The sequence below is a fragment of a genome, unplaced genomic scaffold (assembly GCF_019419815.1).
Source record: "Pyrus x bretschneideri cultivar Hongxiangsu unplaced genomic scaffold, Pyrus_bretschneideri_v1 Contig5, whole genome shotgun sequence".
Classification (NCBI taxonomy): domain Eukaryota; kingdom Viridiplantae; phylum Streptophyta; class Magnoliopsida; order Rosales; family Rosaceae; genus Pyrus; species Pyrus x bretschneideri.
Window position 1 is genome coordinate 12,434,596 of NW_025999787.1, and position 8,094 is coordinate 12,442,689.

General features: G+C 37.0%; 2 protein-coding genes across 4 annotated transcripts; one reads left to right on the plus strand and one right to left on the minus strand.

Moving 5' to 3' along the window:
- The first annotated feature begins 1,048 nt into the window (after positions 1 to 1,048).
- Positions 1,049 to 4,402, plus strand: LOC103964652 (mitochondrial dicarboxylate/tricarboxylate transporter DTC). 3 transcript variants are annotated; one of them, XM_048569528.1, is made up of 7 exons: positions 1,049 to 1,354; positions 1,603 to 1,686; positions 2,161 to 2,222; positions 2,413 to 2,774; positions 3,585 to 3,799; positions 3,903 to 3,979; positions 4,029 to 4,402. In XM_048569528.1, exons 1-6 carry the CDS (start codon positions 1,238 to 1,240, stop codon positions 3,957 to 3,959), a joined length of 897 nt encoding a protein of 298 aa, XP_048425485.1. In that variant the 5' UTR covers positions 1,049 to 1,237; the 3' UTR covers positions 3,960 to 3,979; positions 4,029 to 4,402. The 3 variants fall into 3 exon arrangements, with proteins under 3 accessions (XP_048425485.1, XP_048425486.1, XP_009375882.2); XM_048569529.1 differs by having other exon boundaries at positions 3,903 to 3,952; positions 4,002 to 4,402; XM_009377607.3 differs by having other exon boundaries at positions 1,050 to 1,354; positions 3,903 to 4,402.
- Positions 4,403 to 4,909: 507 nt separating this feature from the next.
- LOC103965421 (elongation factor P-like) lies at positions 4,910 to 7,819 on the minus strand. The gene is made up of 10 exons (XM_048568844.1): positions 7,529 to 7,819; positions 7,408 to 7,438; positions 7,265 to 7,278; positions 7,125 to 7,175; positions 6,962 to 7,031; positions 6,587 to 6,656; positions 6,414 to 6,481; positions 6,150 to 6,273; positions 5,665 to 5,704; positions 4,910 to 5,557 (listed from the first exon to the last, which is right to left on the minus strand). The coding sequence occupies exons 1-10, from the start codon at positions 7,760 to 7,762 to the stop codon at positions 5,486 to 5,488; spliced, it is 774 nt and encodes a 257-aa protein (XP_048424801.1). The 5' UTR covers positions 7,763 to 7,819; the 3' UTR covers positions 4,910 to 5,485.
- Positions 7,820 to 8,094: the final 275 nt, after the last annotated feature.

The following is an 8,094-nucleotide window of genomic DNA, read 5'->3' on the forward strand; positions in this document are numbered from 1 at the left end:
ATTTACCGAAATAGCCTCCCAACACTGCTTCGTTTGGAGACATCGAATTCCCCTGAAAATATCGATCCTTTTGTAATACGCTGTGCATCTGTGCATGAAAAAAATATTCTTAACGTCCATGCCAATTGACATGCGTAATTTAATTACTTATTTGCCCCTTGAATTGCTTATATTTGTATCAATATTAAAGTGGTAATGAAGTTGTCATGCAACGCTTTCAAAACATGAAAATACGTTAAGGGATATTGTATGTTAGTATGAAAAATTTATGGATTAATATATGTAAGTGTTTTGTTTATTAAATTCTTAAGCTTTTTAGTTTTTGACTTTATTGTTTGAGAATACCCTCATCCATACAAATCTTTATCTTCGCCTCTGGAATCAGTATAAGAGTTTCATAACCTAAATCAATTATTTTGCACATATCTTTATGTCCAAATAGATCCTTGCAACTATTTTGACTTTATCAATATTCTTCTATCGTCTCATAACATCTCCAAAGGTTTAGGGGGAACATTTATTAAAATGTGGGAAGGGAGAAAAAGGCAATTGATCGTGATCCTAATTCTCCTTTGGCCAGTCAAATTTGACTCCCTAGCTACTCTCTTTGGCCAACACATTAGCACTAATTATTTTATTACAAGAACATTTTCATTTAGTTAACAAAACAAAAAACCACACTGATATGGTCCTATTTTGAATTCAAAAAGTAACAAAAGTTTAGTTGAATATACCCCTAATAGAAGATTTTAAGTTTAATATCCATGAATCGCGAGTTAGATATTAACATTTTGCAAGAAATTTTGTAAGAGCGTTCAATCTTCCACTAAGAGATGCACTTTTCTATTTTCTCTATCTTTTTAAATATTGATTATGTCAAAAGACAAATATCATTTCTTTTAGTTATTTTGTACAAATGGAAAATTAAATTTTATTTAAATTTAAAAATAAAGAATAGAGGCCCGAAGTAGTCTTACCATTGTAATTTGGTAGACATCTGAGGTCATAGAACAAACTCCATTTTCATTTTCCACTTTTATTAAAGGAAAAACTTTCAGGTCGTGAGGAAAGCAAGGAGGCAGAGGAGGGTCTGTTGGGACTTGGGAGTGCAAGACAATCAGTCTAGCCTGTTAGTTGCCTCTTTGTTTCTCCTCTTCTGCAACTCCAAAGCAGAATCAGCCCCCGCCCTTTCTTTACCTTCTTCGAGCACCTCACTTCTTCATTTCCAATCCAAATAATGGGAGACAAAGGTACGCCCAAATCTGGTGTTTGGCCCACCGTTAAGCCCTTCGTCAATGGCGGAGCCTCTGGTATGCTTGCTACCTGTGTCATCCAGCCGATTGATATGATCAAGGTGAGTTTTTGGACTATAAAGTTTGAATCTTTCTTTACATTTTTGAGATTTGGATTGAACCCATGTTTTTTTTTTCCTTCGTTTTTTTATTGATTCTCACTTCCATTTTTGAGCTGAAATCGCGTTTCCTTGATGATTTATAGATCTGGGATTTTTTTTTTCCCTGAAAGTTTTTGTTTTGATTTGTGCTGTAATGTGGTTCATTGGGACTCACACTTTCTGGGTTCTTGTTAACTTGGCTGGTACAGGTGAGAATTCAATTGGGTCAGGGATCAGCTGCCCAGGTCACCAGGACCATGATTAAAGAGGAAGGCTTTGGTGCTTTGTATAAGGTATTGATCCCGTGTTGAATGACATTTCAAATTAAGTGATGCTTGTAAGGTGTTTAGATTTGAATTTGTATCGGTAAAGATGTTTCTAAGATAAGTTATTTCAGTTTCGACCAAAAAATATAAGCTCTTTCAGAAGTATCACTTGATATAGGCTTTCGATTAACACATTTTATCAAGCCGTTATCAAATTCATCATCCACTTAAGTTTTAGTTCATCCATGTATTTGACTAAAAAGTGTTGTCTTTCATACTAATTCCAACCAATTTAAACTTAAAATTGTATTCCAAATCCCATCTCTCTGCTTCCTGGATCCTAGTGCAATCTAAGGTCATTTTATTGTCAGATTTGAGGTTCGAAATGTGGAAGAAGGTTTTTTTATTGATTTAAAGTTCTTGATTTTACGTGTGCTGATTGATTGACTTAAGTTCATGTGTTACAATGATAGTTTATCTAAACTGAAATTCTATGAGCAGGGACTCTCTGCTGGGCTACTAAGACAAGCTACATATACCACAGCTCGTCTTGGATCATTCAGGTGAGTCTGTTGCAAAATCCAGACTTAAGTAAGCTTTTGAAAGCTTTTAAAATTTTTAGTGAAAGATTTGCCTTTGTTTAGTTTCATTTTCTAGATCTTTTTATGTACTTTTGTCATGTGATATTGTGATTTTATATGTACATTGTTTTTTAGATCATCTTGTTAATCTGAATCTGATAAACTTGTTCAGGATTCTGACAAACAAAGCAATTGAGGCCAATGATGGGAAGCCTCTACCTCTATACCAGAAAGCCTTGTGTGGGCTAACTGCTGGTGCCATTGGAGCATCTGTTGGAAGTCCAGCAGATTTAGCACTCATTCGTATGCAAGCTGATGCTACTTTGCCTGCTGCTCAGCGCCGTAACTACACAAATGCTTTCCATGCTCTATATCGTATTACTGCAGATGAAGGGGTTTTGGCACTTTGGAAAGGTGCAGGTCCTACTGTAGTTAGAGCAATGGCATTGAACATGGGAATGCTTGCCTCTTATGATCAAAGTGTTGAATTTTTTAAGGATTCCCTTGGATTTGGTGAAGGTGCTACTGTCTTGGGTAAGGTTCTTTGCAAGTAGTATAAAAATGTGATTCTCTTCTGTTTTAAATTATTTTGGATGTGATTGAAATTAGGCTTGACTTTGTTCAATCTACTCTTTATATGACCGATCCTTTTTGTGAGTAATGAAAATATCCAGTATTGTTAACATGGAATGAAGAGTAATGGACTTCATATATTAGGGCAGGTTTTGCTTTATGTGAGGAAAGATTTGGAATAAACAATGAACATTGTAGAGTTAAACCTATATAGCCAAAATCTCTCATTTTAGTCCAGAATTTATTATTGAACAACATTGTCATTGGCAACTATGAATGGTGATGGTTGATCTGTAGAGAAGTTGGACAGATTTTCCTGAGTCTTATTATGACCCTAGGCCGGTCCACGTACAGATTTTGAGTTCATCTTGTTTAAGATTGTGAATTTTGATAGTTGAGGGGTATCGATGATATTTTCTTTTCCAGTTATTCTATTTGAATGTTGATCTCTCTCTCTCTCTCTCTCTCTCTCTCTCTCTCTCTCTTTCCTTTGTATCTACATTATCAAATTGAAATTATATTTTATGACCAAAAAGTGAAACTATATTTTTGTTTCCTTTTAATGAGTTGGTGGCATGCCATTAAATAATTTACATGGTATTTCATCCAATCCTGTCCTGCAAAAAGCAGTTAATGAACTTTCTAGTTTTGGCCTATGCTTATGGCCACCTACATAGTAATGGAATGTTAACTCTTATTCTCTCCATTCGGTGGTTAATATTAGGCGTATGATTATCGTTGAATTGACATGTGCTTCCTTTATCTTTGTAGGTGCCAGCACCGTTTCAGGGTTTTTCGCTGCTGCTTGCAGTTTGCCCTTTGACTATGTGAAAACCCAAATTCAGAAAATGCAGCCTGATGCTGAGGGAAAGTATCCATACACTGGCTCTTTTGATTGTGCCATGAAAACCCTGAAAGCAGGAGGTCCATTGAAATTTTACACTGGGTTTCCTGTATATTGTGTTAGAATTGCCCCCCATGTCATGGTACTCTCTCTTTCTCACATTGCAAGTGGCCTTTCATTTACTTTTGAATGCCTCGGACATTTTTCTTGATGATATTCTAATTGTTTGGTGTTTCATTGTGCAGATGACATGGATATTCCTCAACCAGATCCAGAAGTTGGAAAAGAACTTTGGGTTGTAGTTTTCTTCGTGGGCGGATATTTCTGCTGGAAAAGAACTTTGGGTTGTAGTTTTCTTCGTGGGCGGATATTTCTGCTGGAGTTGAGTTCAAACTTCAAACAATAATTTTTCTAGTTGTGTTGTAGTCCTGTTCTGCGAAAACACACCTACAAAGTCAAACTAATTATTGGGAATTCTAATATCGGAGTTGGGAGTAGGATTTACTGGAATTTATGATATTTGTACTAGTAATTTTTCGGGTGTGACTGGAATTGTAGGAGGATTACACCCCGTCTTATTGATTTTGAAGTTGAGTACTTGAGAGGGATCCTCTCGTTAGGAACAATTGGACAAGGAATGAATGTCGAAGTGAAATAATGAGTTTTGTACACCACAGTATAAACCGGGGTTTGGCGTTTTGAAGCGTCAAGGGTTTTGCATATCATAATCTGCAAGTTTATAGTTTGTGTTCCTTGTAGTGCATGATCATGTTAAATAATTATGTTTTTGATTGAGGGCGTAAATCCCCAGTGAATTTGTTTGTTGGAATGAATTATAAGCTTAAACCACTTGGGTAAACCAAAATTATGTCGACATCTTGGATCCCTTGTGTTGGAGAGAACTTTGGTGCAACGTGGTGTATACCCAATCTGAGCTTACCTCTCTTCTCACGTTGCACATCAAATGAGGAGAGCTGTGCATTCATTAGACTTTAGTGCATAAAATTACTGTCTTATGAAGCTCCTTATGGATTATTCTGGTTTAGTCTTACCAATTTCACTCTTAGGTGCTTTTTGATTTCCATTCCTAACCCCGACCCCATTTGGAGTCGGACACCTATTCCACTGAACTTCCACTCGACATACTTAGTCTTTAACCTACTTAGGCGAAGATTTTTAGATTTTAACACTTTCCGTCAAAGATTAAGCGAAAACATTAGTTTAATAAAAATGCGAAACTTTTTTCTTACTGATAAACTAAACTGCACCAAGAAAAACAATTGTTCAGCAAGTCAAAGAGCAAAACTATCATCCTGCCTAAAGAGCGGTATCATCTCCGCTGCCAAACTTGTTGTGCGAGTAAATGTACATCACTTTGAATCAGCTATACGTCAAGATGGTAAGAAATCAGTCATCGTGGAGCTGAGCAATTGAATCTCCACCTCTCCATCCAATCGAAACAATGATATTAAGCATTATGGCTTGGCCCTGATACCAAAACGAAAAAAGAAACGAAATAAGGGAACAGACTTGCTGCAAAATCCAAAAACGCTTCACAGTGCGCGAGGAGAGTTACGATTGTACAGGCATTAACTTCAACATCTCAATCATCAGCCTATCTTGTATGATATAGTTGCCCCAACCACCACATTTCCGAGCGAGCAGAGCCCAGGAAACTGGGAGCCCGTCAGAGCTAGCCGCTGGCGGTTGAGTATGAAGACGCATCTGGTCTATAAATATTTTATAAAAGTTCATCTTATATTTAACCGTGCAAGAAAACAGAAACTTACAAGGATGTGAAACATGTCACACAGAGATAACCATAAAATTACCTTTTAACATAAGAGTCGTCACCTGTGTCAACAACCACAGCTTCACCTTCTACGATGTGAGGTGGTACCTAGGAGAAGTTCGAAAAGAAAATTTACGAAAAACATTAAACACAAACATTAGCTACGAAGATGAGTAAATTTAAACATCGAATGTATTCAGAAAAATTAATCTTACTTTGACAGTGAAGCCCTGTTCCATCACAGCTAATATTTCCCTGCATTTGAGAGAAATATCAAGGGAATAGCAAAAGCGCGCAAATGGTATAATACTATTACAGTGTATACTAGTGTCAACATGGGAACCGAAAACTGCTTCAGAATTTAGCTACAAGATTCGTAGGAGAAAAGGGAATGCAAAGTACACCAGATAATAAACAACCCGATCGTGATCAACTGTAGCAAAGTCCTCAAACCAGCACACATAAAGGTGTCACTTGATGCCTTGATGGAGGCAAGTCCATGATGATTAAAAGGTCTTATGTTAGCAAGCTTTAGTTTCACAGGTTAATTGAGAAATCAATGGTTTAGGAATTGCAGGGTTTTTTTTGTTCAATTGCATACTCACAATGTACTAACTTCCATAAATACAGATACTGGAAGAGAAAACAAGTAGTGATGCGAAGCCTGAACAAGCAATAATATTTCACAATGAAAACATACTTAGGTGCTTGTGCAGTCCCCCTCACAGGAGTTTGTGCTTCCTTGACAACGCACGTCACGTGTTTTGGAACTTTAACGGATAGAGGTTTATCATTATACAGCTCCACTGTCACTTTCATTTCCTCTATTCACGGTGAATAACATATTTTAGATACATGGCAATCAACAATAGTTTGGATGACGGACAAGAAGGAAAAAGAAACAAAGTAAATATCATGGAAAATAACTGAACAAAAAGGAACATGTACTCTAATAAGTATCGACCTTGTAGGTATTTAGCCTTCTTTGCAAACAAGTCCTCCGGCACATCGAGTTGATCAAGTGTATCAGGGCTGATAAGAATTAAAAACAGAACACATTATTAAAGGGAAATTAACAGCAGAAAGTGAAAAGGAAGGTGATGCTAGAAGGAAATTTTGATAACATATAAAACTCACTCTATCAAACATACTATGCCATCACGGTCTGTGCACATGTAAACGTAAGTTTTTGATTCAACAAATACCTCTGCAGCAAATTTATGTGAGATTTATCATCTTAAGCACCACATGCTTAATAGCTCAAACAATGGCACATGATTAAGATTAAAGGAACTCGGCCAACTGGAGTTCGTCAGTATTATCAAAACAGACATTAAAAACGGCTTGAAACAAAAAAAAAAAGAATTATGACGGGCAATGCATAAATACATATCCAAGAAACTAAGATGATACGACAACCAAATAATGGTAACATTGACCGTCCATTTATGAACATCGTAGACAATTAAGCAACTAGTAGTAATAGGAATTTACAAAGTTAAAGTTTCATACTATCGAGTTGCTCATCCGTGGACAATCGTAGGGATGTCTTGTTCCCCGAGTCAAGGTCACGAACCTCCACCTGCAACGAAAACACAGCTTAAGATATCAGCTTGGTAAATTACAATCACAGCTTGTGAGCAAAATTCTAATAACGATATGGTCAGAAACACACCTTAACAACCGCTTTTCCCCGTCCTTCATGTGAATGCTCCGCCTTTAACACCTAAATAACAACAAATTATGCAACAATAAACCCCATAATACAAATAAACAACACCAATCACCATTAAAAGAGATAATAAGCAAACTCACCTGATAAATACGATCTGAACAAGGTATTGCAAACCATAACCCCGACCGCGACGCAATATTTTTCAATGTTCACAAACTTGGTTAGTAAAAATTTAAACTTTGAACGAAAATTCAAACTGAACGCAAAGAAATTCCAAACCCACCATTCCTTTCAATGATATTTCCAGGTTTTACCTGCAGAATACCCATGATTACAAACAACAGTTACAACTCAAAAAATTCGTATACATAGTATGAAAAACCAAAACGGATTCAGGAACTTACATCAGCGCCCTGGACGACGGCTCCGCGGTATTGAATGGCGGACCAGGGAGAACGAAGTAGAGTTCTTCCGGTGAGACACGTGTTTGTGGTCTGCATGATGGCGGAGTCACAGCCCTGTGAGGATAGCGAGTGTGATAAAGAAGAAGAAGAAGTGAGGGTGGTTAAGGTTCTGGGAGCGAGGAGGAGGAAGAGAGGGCGGGGGAGATTCTTGCTCAGCTTTGCCACTGCCTGCATGGTTTTTTAATTTTTTGCTACTGTGCTGGAGAAATTTGAGACTGAGAGAGAGTGAGAGATTATGGTTCACAGCATAAGAGCCGCGCTTAAAGTGAAGGGTTATTTATATGTGCTTAAATTACTTGGAGGCTACACAAAAATTTGTATTTGAAGTAACTTTGTGATGTCCAAGAAAGGGTTTGTAATAAATTTGATACTGCATATCATCAGCCCAAATTACTTGGAGGCTACGCAAAAATTTGTATTTGAAGTAACTTTGTGATGTCCAAGAAAGGGTTTGTAATAAATTTGATACTGCATATCATCAGCCCAAATAATGGTGGACATGGAAA

Coding starts and splice junctions, on each gene's coding strand:
- LOC103964652 (XM_048569528.1), top strand. CDS start 1,238: ATGGGAGACAAAGGTACGCCCAAATCTGGTGTTTGGCCCACCGTTAAG. Junction 1,687..2,160: donor GCTTTGGTGCTTTGTATAAG/GTATTGATCCCG, acceptor TTCTATGAGCAG/GGACTCTCTGCTGGGCTACT. Junction 2,223..2,412: donor GCTCGTCTTGGATCATTCAG/GTGAGTCTGTTG, acceptor AAACTTGTTCAG/GATTCTGACAAACAAAGCAA.
- LOC103965421 (XM_048568844.1), bottom strand. CDS start 7,762: ATGCAGGCAGTGGCAAAGCTGAGCAAGAATCTCCCCCGCCCTCTCTTC. Junction 6,657..6,961: donor CACGGATGAGCAACTCGATA/GTATGAAACTTT, acceptor AATTTGCTGCAG/AGGTATTTGTTGAATCAAAA. Junction 6,482..6,586: donor GGCATAGTATGTTTGATAGA/GTGAGTTTTATA, acceptor AATTCTTATCAG/CCCTGATACACTTGATCAAC.